We start from the raw sequence: 26,636 nt of genomic DNA on the forward strand, positions 1-26,636 counted from the left end.
CTAAACACCCGTAGAAGAAGCGAAACCGGTTAAGAAACTCAGGAACATCCAAGGAACCACAAAGTATCAAGCCTGGTATGGAAGATGGACTGCCTGCACTGTGGCCAGTTTTACACCAACAGGGACTGAGAGGTTGCTGGCCAGGAAAGACACCCATGCTCCATGACTGGGTTGAAATTTCCTGCTGCCCACATGGACAAGTGAAATGTTTCAGAGGTGTTCACACTCCGGGTCAGGTTCTTCTCAATGTGGACTCCCAGGAAGCAGAAGTCATCCACCCTCTCCACACAGTCCCTGCTGATGATCAGTGGTCTTTTTCCTACAGTCCACTATTGTCTACTTGGCCTTGGAGATGTTGAAAAGCAAGTTGTTCTTTGTGCACCATGCTGTCAGCCACCTTGTCCCTATAGTCGGACTTATCCCTCCTGGAGATGAGCTCCACCAATGTGGGGTCATCTGTGAACTTGACAATGTTGTTGTTGTGGTGAGTGGGGGTGCAGTCGTAGGTGTAGAAGGTGTAGAGGAGGGGGCTCAGCCCACAACCCTGTGGAGAGTTGGTGCTGAAGATGTATGTTGACCCAGTCTGACCCTTTGGCTGCAACCCATCAGGAAGTTGTGGATCCACGTACAGGTGGAGTGGGGCAGTCCAATGTCCCTCAGCTTGTCCACTGGTCTGTGGGGGATGATGGCGTTGAATACTAAACTAGAATCCAATGTTAGTCTATGATTAACAGTGGAGGCCATTCCACGAAACCAACCAATTTACATGAATTCTACCTTTTCTGATAGGAAGCATGACTGAACATTCAGCCAGAAATATGCCAGAAGCCTGTTGATGGCAATCAAAGGTGTGTGGTTCCTCTGCAACTAGCAGATCAGGGACATTTATGGAAAAAAAAAAATCAGAGTGTAAATCAGAGCAGCATTGTTTAATTCTGATCTTCTGTGGATTAAAGAAAATCCATAATACATTTAAAGAAAACAAAAATTATTAGTAAACTCCGAAAAAGGAACTTAGCAAATAAATCATTAAAAGCTCCAGATACGAGGCTTCATGCCATTGATGAGTGTATGCAAACATCTGACTGGAACCGTATCTTATTTCATAGATGATCTGAAATACAATGATTTTGGCAAATAACATCCAGTGTTTATTGATGGAAGAAGAAAGCACAAAGATGTGATTTATTATCTGCTGAGGTTCAACACAATGCTGCAAAACTGATTGGATGATGTTTCATTTTGTAAAAGACTAAAGGTCTAAAACATACCATGAAACTCTGAAGAATATGAAGAAAAATACTCACCAAATCACTGAGAAGGAAACCAGGTCTTCACTAATTTAAAATATTTTTTTACATATCTCTACAAACCATTATTGGGAGAAAACTTTCTCTCTGATAAAGTCAGTGTGAGGTTTCAGGCAATTATTGCCTCGCATTTCTTTCTCCTTGTTGATTACAGCGTGCAGCTCTACAGTACTGTTCCCACATTCTTCCTCCAGTTTGAATGGGAACGCACTAAAAATAAAACTGTATCCTACTTACACTCGCTGCGTCCTGCTGTGATGCATCACCGTCATTCCCTTCAGTCTGCTCCGTCTCCTTCCACTTCGTGCCCATGACAGATATCCCGTCAAGCCATTATCATCTAACACCCGATTTCTGTTTCTTCATCATCATCATTTTTTCTTCCTTTATTTTGAGACAAGAATTTTCCTGTCAAAAGAGCTGCGGGGAAACTGTGAAACGCTCTGGATCTTCAGCCAACAGGTGTCTGAAACCAGATCCAAGCAGCGCAAAGGTGAACTTAACAAGGTCCCACCTCCACTCCTGGCTGGTGTGGCTAAGGTTTCGTTCATCATCTTCCATCGCTATCCAACTCCCAAGAAGTAATATTCGCAAGCCTCAAAATAACATCCATCTGCATTAGGTATGTTTGTACATCAGTTTTATTTACAGCATTACAGTTCATAAGAATGTGAGGAGTTAATTTATCCTCCCGTGCTCAGTGGACAGACTCAACAAAAAAAGGTCCCAGCCTTTGTGAAACAAACTAAAGCCATGTTTCTGAACATAAAAAGCAGACAAAACGTCGTTGTCATAATTAAAAATATATCTGTGAGCTGGAATTTAAAAAAACAACAGGATGGGTGTTTTTTGAGTAAGCAGCGTTTTTAGGAAAAACGAACAAGAAGAAGAGGACGGACAGAATTTTAACACTTTTGCGATAAATTTTAGGCACTCAGCAACAAAAACAGAACCGTTATGAAAAACACAGAGAGGCACAAAAACAAGACTTGACACAAACTGGAGAAAAATAATGTTCTTTGAGTTTTTGGGACAGTTTAGCGGAGACAAAACCCCATGAAAGAGCCTCATTTCCTGAAGAAGGCGCTGCGTGTGATGCTGTACAGCAGGTGGTAAGGCTTTCGTCTGGGGGGCTCGGCCAGAGAAAACACCTGCTGCTGAGGTACGCTGGTGGGAATGGTGATGTGGCGCTGCTGAAGGGCCGGCAGGTTTTGGTGGGGTGGGACGGAGTCGGCATAGCCAGCTGAAATATATATAAAAAAATATATATTAATGGATCAAATCTGAACGTAAACCTAGGAGGCAATTTCATAGCATGTAGTAAATATTTTTCCTTACTTTTGATCTTCCCATGTTTTGTTCTTCTTGCATTAACAATGGCCTGTTTTCTTTGTTCTTCACTGATGTCTATTCCTGCACAGAAAACACACCTTCAGATCAAAATATCTGCTGTCTCATCCTTGTTCCTGCCCGTGCAGCGCAACTCACCCATCTCTTGGTCCTCCTTCACCCTCTGTCTCTCCTTGGCAAAGGCCTGTAACCACCTCTGCTTGTCCTGGACTTTCCTGCAGCACAGAACGCACACAAGCTCCAAGGTGGAGGCGTGCCGCAGCCGCAGAGCATTTTTCAGGGTCAGGCCCAGGTCCTGGTCCCGCCCATCAGGCACGTCCACCACTTCCATCTCGTCCATATCCAGACGCCCTCGATAGTGGAGCAGGTCTCTGCGCAGGACGTCCTTTTTGCAGTAGACGAGCTGGTGGTCGAACAGGAAGAAGCTACGCTGCTGCAGCTTACCCTGCCGGACGGCTCGGGTCAGCTCGCCAGAGTGGATCAGCTCCGAGCTGCGTTCCAGCACGTCGGGCCCCTTCAGCGTGTTTACAAAGAGTTAAAACTTTTACACCATGGCCAGAAGTATTTTTTACATAAAGTTAACAGAATATAACTGAAATGATATTTAAAACTTAATAAGCAGCTGACCTCCCAGTGCAAAATGGCAACCTGCCAATGAGCGATGGTGTCGATGCTCTCCAGCCGCCTCTTCCTCTCATTGATCAAACTGGCCACCTTCTTCATAGCCTCATAGGCTTCATTGACGCCAGTGTGGTCCCTGCAACAAAACAGCGAATACACATCAACTCCAAAACAGACCATGTAGGATGTGCTGAATGAAAAACAAACAGAACAAAGCAACTAAGGATGTGCTAGAGTAAAGGATGCATCTTTGTTCATTTATGTGACCTCATAAAAAACAGCGCCATGAGTCTGATGAATACCATCTAATATTTTAATTTCTAAATATGCTACCTGTGGTCTTTGGGTGTGTACTTGAGCAGCTCCCCCAGCTGTAGTGGGTATTTACAGATCTTCTGGACAGGTGTGAGCAAGAAACCAGCGATGGAGATGTCGATCATTTGCTGGAGGAGGCGACAGGCCTCAAAGAAATGTTTATATTTGCTCATCTTCACGAGACGCTGCAGCTCGGCACAGGCTGCGGGATGAGTGTTACAGTACTCAGAGTAGATCGAAAAGCCCTCACCCTTCAGGGAAGCAGAGAAACAGTCTGTGATAACTATAAATGGTTCAGTGACATATTCAAGGATCTACTGAGATAAGGATTTCCCATGCATGGTCACCACCTGCATGAGGAAGCAGGAGCCTATTTCACTGAGATGTGGCTCTTCCTTGTTGTACTTCTTCTCCAGGTCTCTGAGGAACAGCCGCTGGAATTTGTAGATGTCTTCTATGTTGCTGAAAATCGTCTTCAGCTGCAGCTCAGTGAACATGTCGGGGTGCTTCCGGCACTGACGGATGTAACCCTGAAACACATAAACCAACGCCTTGTTTTACCTGACAGAACACCCTAAAACTGTTTTATTTCTCATCAACAGGGGGTGCTAGAAACATGTAATACTTTTCCCTGAAGAACATTTACAGTACTTTGAGAAGCTGGAGCAGATGTGCATGGTGCTGTAAAAAATTATTTGTGCCCTCACATATCACATAGGTTTTATGTAATCAAACATTAATATCAGACAAATATAACCCATGTTAAGACAAAATGTGGTTTTAAAATGATCATCCTATGTGAAAAGGTAATGGTCTCCTAAGCAAAATGACAGGTTGTGCCACTCTTTCCTGCCATCAAGTGTTTCTGAATTTCCTCCCAATGAGTCTTTTTATTGCAGTAGAGGAATTTTGATCCACTCTGCTTTCTTTCTTCCAGATTTGTTTTAATTCAGCAACATTTACAGGGTTTATAATTATGAACAGCCTGCTTATGTTCATCCCACAAAATCTCAATCCAATTTATGTCCGGACTTTGACTAAGCCATGCCAAAACTGTCATTTAGTTTTCTTTTTTGAGCCATTAAGAGGACTTGCTGGTGTGCTTTAGATCATTGTCCTGCTGCATAAGCAAGCATGGTTGAGCTACAGATCACATTCTCCTGCAAGAGATTCTGCTAGAAACCAGAATTCATGGCTTGCTGCGTCATTCCCTGAAGCAGCAAAGCAGCCCCAGACCACCATACTATAACCACCATGTTTGAGTATGTTTCAGTATGATGTTCTTTTTCTGATGATGTGGGTTTTACAGCAGATGTAACAGGACACACACCTCTCACTTTGGGTCACTGGCATCCTAAAGCTTTAGAATCACGATGTAAACCTTTTCAGATCGATGTCAGTGGCACCTGTTCTTGAGCCTCTATAGATTGGAGCATGATGAGTTGCTTTTTCTAGATTTTTAGCCTACTTCATGTGGTCAGAAATGTCCTGTTAAAATAATTTATTGATTCTACAGGTCTGGCACTAATGAGGCCTAGGTGTGGCAAGTGAAATATTACCCATGGGTAATCATCATTCCTAAATTGCATTAGTAATATTACAATTTCCATCATGGTGAATCATTTAAGTGTCAAAACAAGCTAAAATACTTTTTTATAGCGTTGTATTACAATGGTATAGAAGGAAATACCTCACAGATGTCTTTTAAGTGTTTGATGTAAATGCGTTCAGTATTCATGATTTCCTGAACCACATTGGTTCTCATCTGCTCCCTGTGCTGGGTGCTGGGTTTGTCCCTGGGAGCTGGGTCTTCCTGGTCCGCCACACTCTCCACACTCTCAGCGCTCGAGTCCTCCTGGTTCACACGCACCTGAAACACATGCAGCGCAAACTCGACAAGAACTCCTGAGAACCAGTTCCAGACAAATCTGCTTGATTCCAAACCTAAGTCAGGATTAGACTTAAAAACATAAATTAGCAGCCCTTTATATTTGTCTCTACAGGTTTTGAACAATTACAAGAAGAGCAGTGACTACTTTATTATGGCAACAACATGTGGAAGCTTAACCAGTCGCTGTTCATCAACACTGATTCAGCAACAAGTAATTACACAGCAGACGGCTGTCGGCCAATCAAGCAACGTCACCATCGTTACCACAGCCTTACTAATTAAGACCAAACTGTCAATCACTTCTCATCACCACAGAAACCATCTTGACCCTCTTGTGTTTCAGACCATTCAGTGTGCCGCTGTTTGTTTGGGCCTAAGCCGGATTGAGAGCCTTTTTTTTCTCTGCAAACACGTAAAAGGGAGCAGGGTCAGAAAGTCCACTTACCCTCACAAAGCTGGAAGGGAACCAGGCCTCCCTGTCGCCCCCCCTGCCCCACCACCAGTCCTTGTGCGAGGCGTCCAGGAGGCAGATAACATCTCCAGCCTTGAAGGCCAGCTCCTTCTCCTCCATGGTCACATGGTCCCAGAGAGCCTCGGCGTACACGGCATGGCCCGAGATTATCAACTGCATAACACACAGGCAGATAAGAACATACAATTACATGGAGGCTAAGTCCGTGTCCAACATGTAAGATTACTTCTAGACATGTGGACAGTGCTGTGGCTGAATCGTGGCCAAACATCATAATAGACTGGAAACAAGATGAGCCTAAAAATTTGGTGCAGATTTTTTGTCTGAGAACACGTGTGAGCGTCCCTCACCTCGTTGAGCACGGACAGCTCCACCCCGGGCTGGAGGTAGGGCGTGCCATCAGCGAGCTCATCGAAGCTGCTCTCCTCCTCCTCGCTCACGCTGTCATCGAGCGTGGCTGTACACTCAGACGCACCAGCTGCAACACATACCCAGAGATAATGAAACCACGTGTAGAAACCAAGCAACATACATCTGGCTCTCTATCAGCGTTGCTCCTCCAACATACTTGCTGACATTCCTCAGCCCCAGATTTTCCCCCCACAGACTGACTTCTGTTAAAATCCTCTCAAAAACAAGCTCCAGTTCTCACCGCTGAGCACTCTGTGGACTTTGCGCCGCCCCACGCGGTCCAGTCCGATCGGGGTGCTCTGGGAGAGCGCGCAGGGCCGGAATCTGGCAGACACTCCTCTGTAGGGGGGTACCTGGTGGGAGGGGATTGGCGGTCGCGACAAAGGCTGCAGTAATAACAAGAGGAAAAGTCCTGTGATTTAGGAAGAGCTCACTTTCTCTGGCTTTCACCAGCTACTCTCATGAATCCTCGGTACACACATATAGTAGAGCCTGTCTTAGCATTCCCACACCGAGTCAGGCTGGTTAGTTTGGGCCTCTTATCTATTTGTTACAGTAATTCTCTGGTTCCTGTAACACTTGACATGTTGTGAAAAAAGTATTTGTTTGATGATCTGAAGCATTTAAGGGAGGCAAATACTCTTTCACAGCACTTTATTAAAGTTTAACGTGGCTAAAAAAAACGGACAATGTTAATTTCATCGTTCATTACTTTAATTCTTTTGGTTTTACTGAACATTTTTGGGTTGTACAAAACTACTTCTGAATGCAGTTTCACAAACACGTGGAGCTGGTTGAACAATCAGGACCTGCTTTGCATTATCTCCGTTGTCTCCACCCCTCGTGTCTCTTAGAAATATGAAAACTGTAAACAAGCCAATGGCACCATTCACCTTTCCTTAGTTTTAAATGCCGTTGCTTCAGCTTCAAACAGCAAACTGTGCTGCTTTCTTTTAAACAGTAGATGTAAAAACTGCTTTTGACACTGCTTATCACTGCTGCTCATCTTCAGGTTTGGGTGTTCCCCATGGTTTTGTCCTTGGACCAACTCTGTTTAACCACTTATATCAATAAAATTACATCTTCATAATACAATTGTAGATTCCATCTCAATATTCAAAATCCTAAGTGATCATTTGACCTCCTTAAAACCTGCTCCTTAATTTAACCGGGCTTTTAAACTGCTCAAAGACGAAGGGAACTCCAGAAAAGTCTGCATATCATTTTTATCGACAACACTAGTTGAAAAAGTGTCAGAATCCAAATATCTGGGTTGATGAAAAACTAAACTTTGAAAAACAATTTTTTATTGCAACTGAGACAGACACTGGATTTTCTTTTAAATAAGTTCAGTTTTTAACTGTTGATAGGGAAAAGATTCATCACAGAAATTATCCTCCATGTTCTTGACCAGTTTTATTTTCGGTACAGCAGGCTCCTCCACCCTTAAACTCCTCGATTCTGTTCATCACGCTGCTTTAAGAATCATCTGCTATGGAACACACCACTTTGTACTTGGGTTGCAACGAGATCTCGTGGTACAAGACCTCGCCATATTAAAACATCACGATATTTCCCTGTGAGGTGCCTGCGGTCAGCAAGGCTTCTCCTGATGAAATTGTAACAGAAGATGCAACTACTCCAAAATAATTTGTTTGGCAGCATTTTGGGTTTCCAAGCAGAAACAATAAATTGTGACAGAAAAGATACGAACAATATGTAAGCACTGCAAAAAAAAAAAAATATGAGTGTAGGCTGTGGCTAACACTCGGACAATGTAAAGACGCACTGAGAGCCGTCACAACACCGTGCCTAAATCAGCAGCACCGAAAGGACAGTCAAGGCAGAAAACTGTCATTGCACCTCAGCCGATCTTTGAGGTTTTACTGAAAATATAATTAAAATCTCGTCCCGTCAATGTCGTGTTTCACCTCGTGAGTTTTATGTATAATTACACCCCTATTGTGTTCTATACAAAAACACTGCCCTTCCAGCTCTTTCTGCATAAGCTATCTCCATGTTTTTCAAACCTACTTTCCTGAAGCGTTATTAATCATTATACTAATCAAGGCTTACTCTACAAGTTCCAAAAACCTGTGTTGGTTCCGGTCTTTACAAATCAGATCACTTTAAGGTGTCGTGTTATGATCTTCAGCCATTATCCTTATGTTCTTTGTGCTCTGTTTTATGTGCCTATTTTGTTGCGTTTTATTTTATGTGTCTCAATGTAATGCTTGCATAATAATGAATGAAATGAATATATATTGTTTTGCAGCAGTCAAAGCTATACTGATGATCTTTTCACGAGACGTGTTTATTACCTGTACCTGCAAGTACTGTTTTTCTATTGAAGCTTGCTGCACAATTGGGTGGGTTTTTGGTTCCAACACGCTCAGCGCAACCTGGAATTTAAAGAAGCAGCATGCAGGATTCAAAGAGATCAAGTCACAAATCTGCAGATTAGCACAAAAAGATTACAATCTGCCTTAGCCCGCACTCTTTGGGATTTAGGAGAAAACTATCACCGTTTCAAAAAATGTAAACAACACAGCTAAATCCGGTGTGTATGGATAGGTTCGGGCTGCTGTAAAAACATGGCCTCCCTGCATGAGCCCTTCCTTTGTCTGAAGATTATTTTCACTCTAAGGTAAGAAAGGTGTGAGAATATATGATTATATATACACTACTGGTCAAAAGCTTTAGAACACCTTTCTTATTTTATGACTATTTACCTTGTACGTAGATTCTCACTGAAGGCATCAAAACAGTGAATGAACACATATGGAATTATGTACCAAACCAAAACTTGTAAAATAACTTTAATTATGTTTAATATTTTGGATTCCTTAAAGTATCCTTTGCTGTGATGACTGAAATATTAACCTTTGGACGCCTCTCTATGTCTGGGTTCATAGGCTATTTTGAAGAATATTTTATATTGACATTTAGTTCTGAGCATAGTTCAATCATTTCAATCCTAGGGAAAGAGAAGTTAATACCAACTGTGCAACAAGAACACCATTTGCAGGGGACAAAGGTTGTAAAAGCTTACAGAAGGAAGGCGATCCTCCTTCAACTCGGTATCTGCCGGGAACAAATCCACATCTCCGATCACTGAGACGGGCCGATGTCTCTGAACATCCCCGTTATTGCTACAGTTCTCGGGGCTGCTCCCGTTCCCGTCAGAGCTGCACTTTACATGCAGCCGCGTATCTGATGTCCTTTCCTCATAGTTTGGCTCCGCCACTTCCTCGGGGATGCAGTGCTTCCTGGAAACGAGCTGGGCGTAGTCAGAGATGGGCCGAGGTCTGGGGCGCCCGCTCCTCCGTCTGGGCTTCACCGAAGTGGTTTCTGTGGAAGCTGCGGCTCCGTCTGTGGGAGGTGTGGGTGATGCGGGTGTATTAGAGAGGCATGTTGAGGGGTCAGAAGGTGGGCTGCTGGCTGCTGTGGAGACTTCCTCTGTTTGGGGAAGTGGACCTTGTTCTAGAACAGGTGATTTCACCTGGAAAGTAAGAAAGAGAAGTTTAAGACAAAACAAGGACCAAGTAACAACATCTCTCCTCAATAATCTTTGAATTCTGCTTTGGTGATGTGAAAGATTTACCACATCACATTTCTTTTATGTTAAAATCATGAATTCCCTGAAAAGAAAACATATTACTTAGGTCAAACCTGACTTCTGAACCACTATTACCATATAAGGACCACCTCTTTTTTAATCTATTCTCAATTCTCATTTCATCATCATCATTTGTCATTTAGTTTGATATCTGATTTGGATTTTCAGACCCAACACTTGGTGATTTGCACGTCTAAGTGGGATCCTGACCCCGACCTTTGAGAGTTTTACCCAACTTGGAAAATGAATTGTGCAATGTCATATTTTTATTTTTCCACTTTGCATCTTCATAATGGTGTGCAAATTCATCAACAGTGTCATTATTATTGTCTATTGTATTAATGTCTTCTGTAATACATTATGTCTGTTTAACTTTAGAACGTGTCTTCTAAGGTTTAGATACAGACGCTTACTGCGTAACCTTGGTGGAAGTTATGTCTCTGTAAAAAAAAGCTCTGCATTAATATTTTGTCTGCCATGTAGAGTATTAGCAGACCCTGGGTAACAATGCTGGTGGCCAACAAAACATGAAGATGAAAAGACTATTCTGAAAAAACCCCAAACTATAAAACTAAATGCTTACTTAGCATTAGCTAAGGGGCAGTTAGAGGAAAGTAACGTTTCCTTCTGCACAAAAACAATCTTAAACAGCCTCTAAAAACAGCCAGGTTCGAGATTTGGTGCAGATTTAATTTCACTGCAATCAAAAGTTTTTTTTTATTTTTTTTATTAGCGCCAGAACTAGTCCTTTTAATGTTAAATGAGTTTTACTATTAAAATATGATTACAAATGTTACCATAGTAATCAGTGAAACAAGTGAACATAATAAAGCTCATTTAGTAAGCTTCAGGACAAGGAGGAAATCAAAACGTGTCTGAGCAAAGAGCATAGAACTACAAAACGTAGAATGTGACCGTTAACATGCTCTCAGCCTGCAGCACATTGACTAACCGTACTTTGAATGTAGAGAGATTTGGATAAAACTACCAGGAAAACAGAAACATCAAGCTGTGAAGATAAAACAAAGTCACAAAAAATGATTTCAGAGCAGAACGAAGATTCAGTTCAATAAACCATCTTATAAAACAAATATAACCTTCATAACGTAACATTTCTCAGTGGGTAAAATGTTCCTGACCATAAATTATAAGATGATGCTCCCACTCATCCAGTAAAACTAAACCTCACCTCTTGCTTTTCTCTGCCTGGGTCCGGACCCCGCCATATACACTGGAATGGCACACATAGAACCAGCACCATTGTAAAACTGGATTGCCGGGGGTCCTCAAGGCCAAATCCCTAAACTCCTCTCAGAAGCCCCTTGACGCCTAAAAAACACGGACGTACTTTTCCAATCCATTGTTAAAGACAAAATCCCGATCTCAGAGAATTATTCTACTAACTCCTGCATTTATCACCCTGCTTACTTGGGGGAGTTGTTAGCTGTCAAAGGTTAAATGGTAAATGGACTGAACTTATATAGCGCTTTTCCAGTCATACAGACCTCATGTTGCTGTACTTTGATCTGCGGCAGCAACTAACAGAAAGGGGGGAGAAACTAATGCTGCGCTCAGTCATAGCCTGCTCCCCTCCCACTCACACAGTGCCTTTTTTTGTTCAAGGGCCACTAATCATAAACTAAGCCTAATCATTAACTCCCCCTGCTCCTTCAGAGTGCCAGGCAGCGTGACGGGTCCAAACGCAGCATGTGACCCCGCTGCAGCCGACGTCAGGAATCAAACAAGTCTGACAGGAACAGGAGGGCTAATCGATGTTTTCGTTATTTATCTGACAAGCAGAGGGACTTTGGACGACTTACACTTCTTTTTCTTTTTCAGGGTACGTGCAGTAAACCCATACGCATTACATAATCATGAGAATATATATATCAAAGATCACTTCACACTTAGACGAGTGAGATTTCTTTGCTTCAGACAAGGGTCATGGCCAATCAGAAGAGAGGGGCCATTAAAGATCAGAAAGTCCTAAATCTGCCTTCTTTATTTATTTACCATTTTAAATTCTGGGTATTTCTTTGCATATAACAGTTTAAAATTATGTAACAGCAGGGCATTAAATCTATTCAGACTTAATGCAAAAGACAAATAATGTTATTTTTTAGGCAAAAAAAAAAACCCATTTAACACCATATTGTTATGGCAATAAGCCACAAATCCAATTTCCTATCTATACCATCTGGTATTGTATGTATTTATTATTATTATTATTACAAAAAGAGGGGGAAGACATGCAGCAAAGGTCACCTGGGCCAGGAATCGAACCTGCGACAGATGTTGAGGACTGAAGCCTCTGAATATGGGACTGTGCTGCTGTTGTGCCTAATTTTCTAGTTTTAATTATACATGTAAACCACTCCAGGATGGAAATAATCATGCCAAACGTAACTTCAATACATTTCAAAAACAATAATAAGTGTATTGTAGATCTTCTTTAATCCCCACAGGTTTAAAACTATACATACAAGCTCAAATGTATACATAACTAATATAACTAATATTTAAATGCTGTATATTTGACCACTGTTTTCAGGACAATCTGTAGATCTGGTCAGCTTTCTGGCACGGACCCGGCGTAAGCATGGGAAATACGTTTTCAATAGGGTTCAGGTCAGGGTCATTTAAGAAGTTAAATGTTAGCCTGATTTATCTATTCCAAAACCAGTTTAAACTTGTGTTTAAGATCAACATCCAGGAGGAACACCCAACTCTGTCCACTCACTGCAAATGTAAGCTCTGATGAAGGGATATTTAGAAGAAAACTCAGAAATCAATGCTCAAGCCGATTGTAAACTGGCTTTGAGGAGACTGGCACCCCGGTGTGAGAGGGCGTCATCTGGGAAAGAAGTGTCTGCTCCAAAAGTGCCACCTTCAAATAAATTTAAAGTGCTGTCCACGTTCCCCGAGCATAACTGGTGGAATAAACATGGATAATTCCTCGCTATGCAGGAGCATTTTGAGTTCCCCTGAGACAGACGTAACCTGAATGGTCTGCAGGTGTGCTGTTAGAAAGCACATCGGCCGGCAATGATGTTGAAGACAGCATGAAATATGCAGCTACCAATACAACACTAAACACAAAGACTATTTCCTTTTTTTGTTGAGGAATCCCAAGAATTTTATGATCCTCAAGAAGTCTTCATTATATCTGGGAAAAAACAGGCACAAATAAAAAAAAAAAAAAACAATTTCTGGCACTAGGACCATTGTAAATTAAGTCTCTTTCTGGAGAGCTGGAAGTTTTGCTGCAACCCCAGTAAGACTGAAGAGCTCAGTCAACAAACAGGCTCTTATCATTAAGACACATTTTCCGGAGCCAGGGAGAGATCCAGGTAGACAGAAAGAGCAACGAAGGTAAAATTATTTCATATCGCACTCATCACAGGGGAAGATTTAGAAGTTTGCAGCCTTACCTCATTTGGTAGCAAATCAAAGTCAAGTTGTCCTTGGTGTTGCGATGCCTCTCGTTGACTGAGTGGGGGTGAAACACGTTCGACCATCTGTTTAGAGTTACTTGCTGCTGGAGCAGGCAGCGGCTCATGCTGAGCAGAGATATCAGCTGAAATCTGGTCTGGTAAATCTCTGGGCTCTGAGGAAAGTGGGTCGATGACACCCTGATACGACTGCAGGCCTGCGTTGTTTTCAGGTGCGGCATGAATGAGGGGGGTGTACTTGATGGAGTTGACCTGAGCGGTGATGGCTACAGGCCGGCGCTGTCGCTCACTGGTTGGCAGGCAAGGCACACGGCGAGAGTAGTCATCGTGGAGACGGCTCAAGGGGGACATGAGAGATGGAGAGGTGGGACTTGGGGGCAGACCTTGCTTTCGGCGGGTGGTTAGGTCAGTCATGCTGCCAATTAGCTTGACCATTGACCCCTTGTTCTTCATTGGGCTACTCCTGCCTCGAAGATCCACTGAAGAAGTGCTGGAGGTCCTTTGAATGTTTGGTGTCCCGTTTGACAATGTGGTCCTCTGAGGGTCTTCCTGTGGGGAAGGAGGTTCGGGACATGGGCTTTTACGTCTAGCAGGCAGCTTAAATATATGAAGGTTCTCTGCACTTTTACTCAGTCTGCTCAGAGGCTTCACAAAACTGTTTTCCTTCTGGGTCTCTGTTTGGATATCAACCTTTGACCTGTGATTTGGTTTTTGTGTGCTGCATGTCGCGACATTTTTGTCGCTACCTACTCTTCTTCCGTTTTCTATGTCAAGCAACATGATCCTTCCTGCTCCATATGCTCTCCTGATGCTCCTGGAAAATCGGGAATTGCGCGTGAGACCACTGTCAGCTTCCTCATCATCATAGTCCTCAATGTCTGAGCCATACTGTTTAAACTCAGCTGAGATTTGGTCTGTTAAATTTCCATTTGATACATGATTTCCGTCTGCAGTCTTTAAATGATTAGTTGCATCAGCTAGGTCAGCTTCCGAGCTGTTCCCAGCTGATCCATTCGGCATTTCCATTATGGGTAAAGGTACATTCTGTCCACTGTTGCTTGCTGCCCCTCTGCTCTGAATTCCTTGCAGCACAGATGACCGCAGCTTTTTAAAGGAGTCCACAACACCGAACCCTGAAAATCCGGTCCATGGCTGGGAGCTGCTGTTGTCTTCATTGTTTGGACTGTCGGCAGTCGGACTGCTAGGAGGGACAACACCCTTCCTTGAGTTAGAAAGCAGCCTCATAATTCTAGAGTTATGAGGCCTTCCTTCAGCTGGACCTATCACAGGGTTGGACCAGGCAGAGGAATTGATGCCATTTATTCTGCTCTGGTCGGAGAGCGGAGCTGCACCCGCCGGCCGTATCTGGGCACCACACCCGGACAGCAGGTAGGGGACTGAACTCCTGTCAGCAAGGCTCTGCGATGGATATGTGTCGCTGAGAGGTCTGCTCCTGATCAGGGGGTCAGGTTTAGACTGATGAAGGCACTGGAGAGGGTCTTCACTTCGGGACAAGACCTTGTCCTTCTGTTCTGCCTGCAAAACAAACAACGGTTAACTTCATTAACTTTCACATGGGACATAGAAAACAAGAATGTATTGCATTTCATTGCACAATTGCATTTTCTTACCAAATCAAAGCAGATCAGACAAACTTGCGTAGCTTTAACTAATCCTTAAACTTTGAGATTTTCATGAGATTTCTATTATGTAGGCACAATGAAGTCTCAGTCTAACATCTATCTGAAAACATTACACTAGGCTCTGTATGTAAATGGACCTGGAGCTGCATTGGACTGATAAAATATGAGATAAAATATAAGATTAATATTTAATCAAACAACAATCAAGCAACTCTTAGCAGGTAGTGTTCTGGGTCAAAAAGAAGCATTTTTAAAGGGTCCAATCTCTGAAGCCTTAGAGGAATAACTCTGATATTGGCTAAATTGAGACTCCTTTTTGCATTGCCTCAATAATTTGATGCAACACTCCATTTGTCTGCCTTTCATTGGTTGACTGGGGCACACTGGCATGGTCTGAGTCGAAGAGGGAGCCCAGCTGCAAAAGAACTCTGTGCAGCTGAGCAAAAACAAGTAATAATGCCTTTATGAGACGACAAAGCTGGACCCCACCCGGTTAACTAGGGCTCCAGGATATTAAAAAGTCATGCGATGTTATTCCCAATGTTAGTTAAATCTTCTGCATTCAGCAATTATTCAGTTCCAACAAGTGTTTTGCGATACAAATATGATGCATACTGATACTAAAGTGACAACAAATTTACTAAGTATTGCGCAGCCATAGTGTCAGCCAGGAACGCTTAGCCATGTGGACTTCAGTTGCAATATCTGTTTGTTTACCGTCATATGCGACCCATCATATGCCAAGTTGGGGGTTTTAAGTAAATCTCTGCAAGATGTCCATTTTGTATTTTTCACTCATCCCAGATGGGTAAAATTACTGTTAGGTCATTAAAGTCCTAGTTAGGCCATCAAAAATAGCCTTTCTGTTGACACCTGAGAATTAAAGCAATACTTGATCAATTTTAGAGATTAAATGAGTTAATGCTTTTAGTTTGAGAGCTCCAGGTTCAATCTAACTCAGTCCACCTGTATAGTGTACCTTGAAATGCCTTTTTTATCTTGTTGGTTTATCTGGTAATTTCTTTAGGCCTGTTCAATGTTATTTAATAATACAAAGACATTAATTAATATAATTTTATATGCATAAATGTAAACATTAAAAATAATCTACTCTCCTTTATTTAAGAGTGCTAATGCTGAAAACTCCATGGACAAGTGCGTGTCAGGCTTTAGATAAAATAAATGTTATTGATAATTCATGAGACATGTTTGATTTCTGAAATGAAATATACCTAACCATAGCAAGAAAATTCATTTTGAATCCTCCCTGTTTGTCCCAGACGTGCACAGATGAGGAGAAACAGAAAAACAGAGACGTGAGTGTCCCACAGTGTGGACAGGGTCCAGAAGAGAAAGCCATTTTACTAAGAACACAACATGTATTTGTCCTTGGTGCTGCATTTCAATGTCCCAGGAGAGCTGAGGCCCAGGCTAGGGGGTTGTACACTTCAGCTTTACATGTGTTTGATGCAGGGCAGCAGCTAAGGCAGCTGACGCTTTGAAGTGCAGCTTTGTGAGCGTGACTAAGCAATGAAACTGCTAATCCATTGTGATTAATGCAATAAATTGACAGTTTTTTCTCCAGATTTCACAGAAGTTTAGATGATGGTGATTAGGTGATGGGGGAGGGTTGTGTGGTCCTCCTATGAAGGACACTCTCCAAGTCATTATGGGTCATGGTCCCAACAGCTGGCAAAGGACATCAAAATCATTTTTTCAAAAAAGTTTCCGTACAAGATTTTCAACCTGGAATGCACGGCACCAAAGTCTGCTGTTTGGGTTAAAGCTGGACTCACTACAGGGGTGCGGTATGAACTGTGGCTATAAAAGGGTAAATAATCCTTAAACTCATGAAAAGCACAAACTTTAATGCATTTTATCTGAATTATTTTAGAGCAGATCAACATATAGTGCATGACCGTTAAGTGGAAGAGAAGGATACATTTCTGTTTTTCACTCAGATAAGAGTGGACAGGCTTTTGAATTAAGCACGATACGCAGATCTGTAGGCAACTTGAGGTTGAGCGCCTTGCTCAGGGGCACATCGATATGTGGCAGAAGGAAACTGGAATCGAACCCTCAACTTTCGGATTGCAAGACGACTACTCTTCCCACTGATCCACAGTCACCTCCAGAAGGCACCTGATTAGTAAATAGTTTCCATCCGATTGATTTGACCTCCAGCTACAGGGCGATGTGCACTGTTAGCTTTCATTTTGCATGGAGGGGCAGCCTGTGTTTCCTGCTCAGGTGTTGCAGCATCGAAGACGTGTTATTATGGCATGCTAATTCAGTTTATCAGTGCACGCACTGCGCTGCTTTTGTTTCTGTTAAGTTTAAAGTGATCCCACACTTTCGATATTTCATTTGTTTTCTCTGCTCTAATTTTTGCCCCACACCGTCTCCCCCTCCATAGCTGATTACCACACTTGGCCTCCATGTATCAGCAGCGTAGGCTATCGTTAAGTGAGACCGTTGTGCAGGACAAATAACCACCTGGCTGAAACACGGTGCGCTGACAGGTTAAACAGAGTTTTAATTTGCCTCAAGGAATTGTAGTAATCGAGTTACTCGAGTTATTGTTGGAATCGTTTTAGCCCTAGCTAAAATTAGTGAATGCTGCGATAACAATGGGGCTTGTGATAAATAAACAAGCATTTCTGCTTAGGGTTTATATCTCACGTAGACCCCAGATAATTAGAAAATGAAAAGTCAAATAAAATTCATTATTTCCATTTCAGCAGCTTGGTGTAAAAGTTGCTTCTGGCCGACCTCTATTTGGCTATTTTAGCTTTGAAGTAACTCAGATGTCGTTTTTTTAATTACTTGACCACCTTACAACCTTTTTACCTTCTAAAACTGCCTCATTAAACAACACGTCACCAAATATAAGAGAGCCTGAATGCATGACACTTAAATAATTAGCTAGCACTTATTGCAGTCATATTGCATATAGTGATATTGTGCACCCCTAGGGATGGGTACCTAGGGATTCAATACTTCAATGGTACTGACCAAATTCCGTCGGTACTACCGAGTAACCTGTTCACATAAAATCAAACGGTACCACCGGGTATCGGTACCATATCAGTTCAAATGTGAAAGGTACCCATCCCCATGCAGCCCTACATTTGCATATTGTTCATTCTTATGTGAACTAAGAGTTGATTAACTGTTTATAATCACATCACAATAGCAAGGGTTTATCAATGATCCAATAGTCACTAGTTTATTTTCCAATATACTTGAATTCCAAAACATGGGTGTCTTCATTATACCAGCATTGCCGTGAGTAGAACTTTAGAACCTGCAATGTTCTGCTGAAGTGGAAGTTCTGAGCTGGCTATATGAGGAACTGCTGAAGTAGATCTTTACAAACATCTCATTGATCAATCCACAAACTAGTACTGGCAGAGACTTCCAACACTATCCCTGTCTGAAGAATTCAAACATTGTTAACAAGCCAGTTAAACAAGAAATTAATGACACCAGAACACTATTTTTAACCCTTAATGACCACATCAATTATTTCCTTCACAAGTAATGGCAATAATATGCTCTTAACAGTTTTTTAGCTAATATAACTTGTCTCCCCTGCTTGGTGTTTCATGATGGATGGTGGGTTCCCAACCTTTATCAATGGCAATCACACCATTGGTTTTAGTCTCCGATGGACCCATACTATGATAAGGACTCTGTTGTTGTGCATAAATAACAATTATGATCAACCTGGATGTTCATCACTAGTCACTTTCTTTTCAATCAGCACAATGTGTTCACCACTCTTCAACAGCTTTCTGATCTTTCTTGCTAATATTTAGTACATACAATAAGTTGAGGGTAAAATGGACAGGAAAAGTCCATCCAAATGGATCAAATATATTTTGGGAAGCGGAGTTTAAATGCCCAGCCCTTGAGATATTATAGTCTGCAAAATTTTGCATCCATGCAATCCTTTGCAATTGCGATATGGCACACATTGATATTGCAATGTAAGTCAATCAATGGCGCAGCTCTGTATCAGAGCATATTTAACTAATATTTCTGATGTTTTTAACTATGTTACTGTAGGTGGTTGACATAATTTTCTCCAGTGCATCTCCGACAAAACCATTTCTAATTTTAAAAAAGGGAAAGTGCTTACTTAGCAGTTCTGTCTCCACTGGCTCTAGCAGTGAGTTCTGATGCTACCAGGACACAAACTCTTTACAGGCCTGGGTAAAAAACAATGTTTTATCAAGGACCGTACAGGTTTTTTTCCTCAAAGAAGCTGTCCAGAGCAAGGGTAGGTTCTTAGCTGATTCTTCAAAAAAACAGCTCAGAACCAGTCTGGTTTATCAGAGCCAGAAAACCAGCTTAGAGCCAAGGCATTACGTCATTACAATGTTTTAGGGATGAATCGACATGGATCTTTGTTGGCTCTCTGGCAAGGGAAAATCCAAACATTTCTTAACAAAGTTAACCTCAGATTTTAGAGATGTCTCTCTTTCAGATGAGATATGTGGAAATTCATTGAGAGTAACATACCATGCAAATATAGTAATCAGCATAGTCAAGGTCTGACATTATTAAGTTACTGAAATAAGAGAATCGTTTCTTGTAAAATGGATCTTTAACAACGGTGTTTATGGAAAGTAAACAACTGAACTCTTTAGAATTTGAAGGAAGAACCAGATTTAGTCTTTGCAGTGTGCGCTTTCATCCATGCATGTTTATAGCAGCAGATAATCTTTCTCAATCAACCTCTCTGTGGAATCTGCTGTCACCTCAACCATTTTGCCCCATCACACTGAATACTTATGTAAACACAGAGCCACCGCTGCCAAGCACTGCTGCTGACAGACACTAAACACCCCCCACCAACAATGTGCTGCTTTCAAAACTACGCTGAATTGACTCCTTGTGCTCTCACTCTCCCACTCCGCCTGCGAAGAAATCACGCTGAGTTGCAACTTGAAAAAAATAGAGGATCAATACTTCCATCTCGCTCTTAAGCATACAGAAGGTGGGAAGATAGGGTAAGAATGGCCACAGCTTGAGTAGCTTGTTTTTGTTTTGAGAACTCGCGTTGTGGCATCGGTCGTTCTTCCACAGGCTCCATCCTTCAGTGCCTGCATTGCTTTTTTCCTGCAGCAGGTGCCAACTGTTACACGCCAGCTGGTATCCACTAATTCCTGGCAGTGTTGCTCAGAGGAATGAAGGTGAGACAGGTTGTCACCTTTTTATAAAAACAAGGAGATAATTTTATATTAAAGCCATGCTGCAGGTTGTCTGATGTGAGTCGAAGATCTCAGCAGCAGCTCTGATTTGGACACAATAAAAAAAAAAAAAAAAAATCTGGAACAAATCTAAAATCTAAACAATCCCAATGATGCTGTTCACATCTGAGATTCGCAAAAGTCATCCATCATAGTTTGTCGTCACTATAAATGATAGTTGTCATCAAAATATTTTTTAATTACAATAAAAAATAAAGGACATGATAATTGCCAATAAACACGTGGTTTGCAAAATCTAGAAGTATGCCTTGCATTTGTGTTCAGCCCCCTAAATAAAACACAGTGCAACCACTTGTCTGAAGAGGTCGCCTAATTAGTAAATAGTCAACCTGTGTGTAATTTAATAACAGGGTAAATTTAGCTGTGCTATAAAGCAGGTTTCTTAAAGAACATCAACAGCATTATGAGGGCAGGGGAAAAACCATATTCCAAGCTATGAACATCTCCAAGACTACTGTCTATCATCTGAAACAATCGCTCATCTGTAAATGAAAAGAGTACAGCACAACCTAGCAAGGCAGTACAGCTGCCACTTAAACTGACAGGCCAAGCAAGGACAGCACCAGAAAACCAGCCATAAGTCTCATAGTAACTTTGGAGGAGCTGCAAAGATTCACAGCTTAAGTTTGAGAATCTGCTGACAGGATAACTACTAGGTGTGCACGCTACACACCTGACCCTAATGAAAGAGTGGTACAAAGAAAGTCATTGTTGAAAGAAAGTCATAGGATATCTTGTTCACTGTTTGCAACGAGTCATGCAGGGGAAACAGCAAACGCATAGAAGAAGATTCTCTGGTCAGATGAGATCAAAACTGAACTTTCTGGCCTTCATGCAAAATGCTGTGTGTGAAGTAAAACTAACAACACACATAACTCTGAACACACTGTCCCAATAGAGAAACATGGTAGCTTTTCTTCCACTGGAAAACAAAAGCTGATCAGAGAGGAAGACTTGAGACTGGGGTAGATGTTCTTCTAATGAAACACAAACCCTAAACAAACAGCCAGAGCTACAACAGAATATAAAGCAATATGTATTCAGGAACTAGAATGGCCCACTCAAGATCCAGACCTAAATGCATTTGAGATTCTTTAAAATTGCTATGAACAAATGCACTTCATCCTGACTGAGCCATTTGCTAAGAATGGGCGAATCTAGATGTGTGAAACAGGTAGAGACACTCCAAAAGACTTGCAGCTGTAACTGCAGCTTAAGGTGCTTCTACAAGGTATTGACTAAAGGGGTCTGAATACAAATGTGCACCACACTTTTAAGGCTTTCATTTGTCAAAAAAATTTCCAAACCATGTATCCCTTTCTGTGCCCGTCACAATTATGAGCTACTCTGTGTTGGTCCATCATGCAAGACCGCCATGCAATTCAATTTGGGGTTGGAATGTGGCAACATGTGAAAAAGTCCTGGGGTACAAATACTTTAGCAAGGCACTGCACTTATGCTATGCTAATGTCTCTTCCTACGCTACTGTCCAGCAATGCCAACATACCAGGATGGCTGCTTCTCTCGGCTTCCTCTCCCTAATCTGGCGATGGGAGCGGCACGCTGCAGGCCCAGGTCCAGAGTTAATTAGGAGCTCAGGGAGCAACCCCCTCACCCCCCACACCCACACCACAAAAACCACATCCCTCATCCCTGCTCACATACACAGACACAACCAGCGGTAGCAATCATGAGATTAGACTCTCAGAGAAGAGGACGCACACATTCAGAAACGTTAACATATACACAGCAGCCGAAAAGCAGAACTGCATACCAATAACAGTGCTAAACAATTAGTCAGAGCATCTCCTCACATTGTGCACGGCTGCCTACACCCATACATGTGTGCACACAGCTGTGGGAGGAAAGCATTTAAAAAGACTGCCTCCCTCCCTGTTGGACCGGAGAATCCGGGCAAGCAGTTATGTAAGGAACCATAAGTGCGTAACGTGAAGTGACCCTGTGCAAACAAAGTTCACCTCTGCAGAGGTATGTCTTGCTTTAAGGGAGGATCAAACTCATTAAGTGAAAATTAAGCCTCCGATTTGGAAAGAAAAAAAATACGCCAGACACAATACACCAAGGGGCATTCATGTTCTCTTAGTTTTAGGCAGACACAACCACCTTGGAGCAACCGCATTCCACGGTCAGATGTCACCATCCCAGTCTCCATTTATGTTTGTCTTCATGAATCAAAGCTGTGAGGAACACAGTCACCAAACAATGTCTTAGAACAGACTGGCTGATTAGTTCATCAGCGTACGCAAACAGGTGTTTGTGTGAGTTAAGCTGCACTTACAGTATGTAGAGTAGAAGGAAAAAAAATGTTGTGTTTTGTCTTCGAAGCGCATGAATTCACATCTTCAGATTGCACAAGTGTCTTGGCAGATTGGGCAACAATTTACCGCACTGAGAGCTGATGTGAATCCACAATAAAATCTTTTCAGTTTGGATGCTTGGAAGTCAAGCTTTCAGCCAGTCTCTAGCTGGAATGAAATGTGTCAGCGAGTGGACTCTGAGGGAAACTGACCAGCAATCAGTCTGCACAGGTGGGAGTGTTTGTATCCTCAACCAACTCCATTCCAAATAATCTGATTAGTGAAGCTTTACCAGTCAGTGTGTAGGACTGGCTTGATCGACACGATAGCGTAATTATGTGAATTAGTTGGTTATTTAGTATGACTGAGTGACACCCAGAGCCTTTGAATGAGCCATTAGGACTTGACTGCAGGACCTAATTTGGCCTTTGTGCTTTCTATGAAGGTAAAGAAAAACAAAAAAGAGATAAAAGGCTACAATATAACCCTTTCACTTTTTGATTTTCATTTTAGGACCAACTTTATAATAATCTACAGAATTATGATTCTAAAATATGTTCTGTTTGGATCAGGTGAACACTTCCATTTTCCAACAACCATTTTCCTGTATAAAAGAGAATAAAAGCATGACCCAGTTTCTGATGTCTCATCAGGCAAACACCCATAGCTCAGGAGCCACCACGCCTCTTCTTATATAGCATAAGAAGCGCAGGTGGATGCCAAACCAGGGAGTGCCTCCACTTTCATTTAGGGAGCCGCACACTTTACCTGATCTGCAGAGGACTGTCACAGAGACAGACAGTCTGAAATCTAAAACCACTCAATGTACAAGACTCAGAGAGGACAAAACACCCCCAAGCCTCATCATCATCGGTCAACAGTGAAACCTGACTGTAGCTCCACCAAGACGTTTTAGACAAGAAGTTTCTGATGAGGAAACTACAGGAAGATTAAATGTAGATGTTTTATTTTTGATCAGTTATTGATAAATTACAATAAGAGAAAGCAGCCAACACGACAATTATATTGTAGCTATTAAATCCTGTATCAAAACTCCTGGCATAAGGACTTTGACCTTTGAGCTGACTGAATATTGGTTTGTTAAAGGTTTGAAGGGTTTCTTGATAGTTTGCAGGGCTCACGCTAGCCTCGGTTTATCTAAACAAACTTTAGCAAGAACTCCAAGGTCAAATATTAGGTGCTTTTAAAAGTTCCGTGAGCCAAACTCAATAAAAACAGAAGTGGTTGCTCCTTTTGCAGTGGCCACCCAATTCTATGAAACAGTTTTACTGAATTAGAACGTCTCAAGGAACTACTGAAGATCCACCCTGTTTCACTGGCTTTTGATTGTAGTAGAGCTTCGCACCTTGTGCTCATGTCTTTAAATCAGAATTTTATCTAACACGTTTAAAAAATTTGGTTGAATTTTATTAGGCATGGGCTGAGTTCTAGTTTCAAGGTAAACCAAGGTTTTACGTAGTTATGGTGTAAAAACACAGAAACAGTCTTTGATAACATTCCTGATGTTCAAAGTCTTTTCAATAAAGTGCCAGAAGTAGTTTCATCAACTTTATGGGGCACAGAATTGTGCAGGGCTGCCCCTCCTCCAACGTATTGCTGCACACTGCAGGTCAGCTGGCCAAAAGAAGGCTAATACACTTTTCCCTCAACTAGAAGAAAGAAAAATTTGTCTGTTTGGAAATAGCGCCAACCATGATTGTTGTTAGGATAACACCTAAATGACAATTTGCAAGCTATGAGGTGTCTGTCTGTTAATAAAGGTAAATACTGTGATGACGATCAGGTGGGATATAAGCCTATTTTCTTCTTCTTCTTCTGTGACCTTTAGCATTTTGGGCAATGTCAATTGTTTCCGGTGCAGGCATCTGTTGCTGTGAGACTCGGTCAAACTGGCTAAATATTACATTAGCATGAAAATGCATGTTCATAATACATTAGCCACCAACTACTGCACTCCAAACAGTCCATTGTGATATAAATATTGCATACACCGATGTTGCACTGCCGATATTTTTGCAATACATTGCGCCGCCCTGCTTGAAAACTACTACTATATTCATCGTGTTTGTAATCTATAATTTTGAGAAGAAAAATTCGCTGCAGGTTTCTTTGATAGAGGTATTACCCAAACAGAAGATGAGGGAATTACAAGAATATAACCATTTAAAACATGTGAACATGCATCAAAGCATGTGAAAATAACCTTTATTTGATTTTTACCAAACTCAAAAAAATGCATCAAAGTACATGCTGCTGAGGAAACTGATCACAGCCAAACAAGAAAAAACTGGCTGATTTAATCTCTTACTCAATTGTACTTGTTTTATGACGTTCCATGACTTAATTTTATAGTACTGTTTTTGCTACAGCTAGCGTTGTTTTAATTCTGCTTAAAATATAATTTATAATGGACAATCAAAAGACAAGTTCTGCACATAACAAATCAATTAATAGTGGTATGTTACAATCGGCAATTCTGCAGCTACCATTCATGCTCCAATTATTCGATTGATAACTGCATCATCCATACTGTCCAATGAAAACGGCTATTGTGGGTTGCAGTTTTGAAAAATTCAGATGATAACATAAAATAGGAAATAATTTTTCATACATAGCAAGGCATACTGTTAACTGGTGTTTTTAATAGTGAAAGATCATATTCTACAGTAACTATAACAAGTAAACTAATTTACATTTATTATAACCACTAATTGGCAGAAACTTAATAAAAGTTTTTGAAATTAAGCAATGTTTTGCTATTCTGAATCGTAAATTCTTACATGTTGAGAAACATATAATACCCTGGGCTTTCTTTAAATGCGCTATCTGTCTTACTTTTTAACCTACCTGGTATCAATTAAGAGTTATTTTAGTGCTGTCTCTGAATAAATCGTGTCTGCTCTAACACACTTATGGACCTATTGAATCTCACCGAACAACAAAGTAACTTATTAAGGTAAACCTTTAAATGAAGTGCTAAAGTTAAGTATTGGATGTATGAGTGTGGATTACTCTGAAAAGTTTCCTCAAGCTCATAAAGAAATCAAATACGTGTTTTTTTTACATGTGCATTAATTTAGTCTTGGACGGCTGAGCTCTTTGTATTAGCAGGGCCTTAGCCCCCTCTCTCCCTCCCTCACTAACTAACTAACTGCCTGGCATCTCCCACATCACTATAACAACCACTGCTATAATGCACCATAATAACCCCCTCAGGTCCCATTTCACTCAGGGACCAAAGAGGGTGAAATCACTGCAGTCGAAAGGGGAAACAATACACATCCTTTCAATTAACGTGTTTTAGCCACAATGCTGTGGAAAAGTCTTGGTAAGAAACAATAAAACATACCCTGCTCATAGTCGCTGAAATCCTCCTCCACCGTTCCTCTTCCCACATAGACAGAGCAGCTGTTTTGCTATTTATCCATACCGAAGCAGATTGTATCTCCTAGCGGCTTGCTTGCTGCCAGGTTCATGTCGGGCACAGAAAAAGCCCAACAAGTGTTCTTCTCCTGTCCTCTCCTCTCTTCAGTCACCCCGCAGCATACTGAGAACAAACGGCTCCCTGACTTCTTGAGCTAGCAACTTAAGCTAACTCACGCATAAACTTCTCCCAAGTTGCGTAAGCGACGCAGTGTCTAATTTCACTTTCACGGACCGGTAAAACTCGTTCGAAACAAAGTAAAAGAAAGATGAATACTCATTATACTCATCATACGCTTTATTATAGCCCGGTGTTACTGAGAAGTTGCACGTTATTTCAATGGGGAGCCCAGTTCCAGTAAGTCTTTCCTAGAGGATTGGAGCTGGAGAGCATCCTCAGTGCACTTGTTGCTGTGTTTGCAGGGGGTGGGGCGTTGAGAGGTTAAGATGGACGTTACTGGTTGACCAAAGTGAGACTGTCCGGCTGACAGCCAATAGTAAATGACTGTGA

General features: G+C 41.7%; 1 protein-coding gene across 3 annotated transcripts; it reads right to left on the reverse strand.

The window, feature by feature from the left end:
• Positions 1 to 1,933: 1,933 nt before the first annotated feature.
• spata13 (spermatogenesis associated 13) lies at positions 1,934 to 26,515 on the reverse strand. Of its 3 annotated transcripts, XM_047349932.1 has the most exons (14): positions 26,052 to 26,515; positions 13,421 to 14,977; positions 9,423 to 9,872; positions 8,698 to 8,772; positions 6,612 to 6,756; positions 6,310 to 6,437; positions 5,933 to 6,112; positions 5,287 to 5,466; positions 3,947 to 4,126; positions 3,615 to 3,847; positions 3,288 to 3,417; positions 2,799 to 3,174; positions 2,649 to 2,723; positions 1,934 to 2,553 (listed from the first exon to the last, which is right to left on the reverse strand). In XM_047349932.1, the coding sequence occupies exons 1-14, from the start codon at positions 26,097 to 26,099 to the stop codon at positions 2,378 to 2,380; spliced, it is 3,933 nt and encodes a 1,310-aa protein (XP_047205888.1). In that variant the 5' UTR covers positions 26,100 to 26,515; the 3' UTR covers positions 1,934 to 2,377. The 3 variants fall into 3 exon arrangements, with proteins under 3 accessions (XP_047205888.1, XP_047205889.1, XP_047205890.1); XM_047349933.1 differs by lacking the exon at positions 8,698 to 8,772 and having other exon boundaries at positions 26,052 to 26,514; XM_047349934.1 differs by lacking the exons at positions 13,421 to 14,977; positions 26,052 to 26,515 and adding an exon at positions 11,179 to 11,498.
• Positions 26,516 to 26,636: the final 121 nt, after the last annotated feature.

Source organism: Girardinichthys multiradiatus, chromosome 21, assembly GCF_021462225.1.
Source record: "Girardinichthys multiradiatus isolate DD_20200921_A chromosome 21, DD_fGirMul_XY1, whole genome shotgun sequence".
NCBI lineage: Eukaryota > Metazoa > Chordata > Actinopteri > Cyprinodontiformes > Goodeidae > Girardinichthys > Girardinichthys multiradiatus.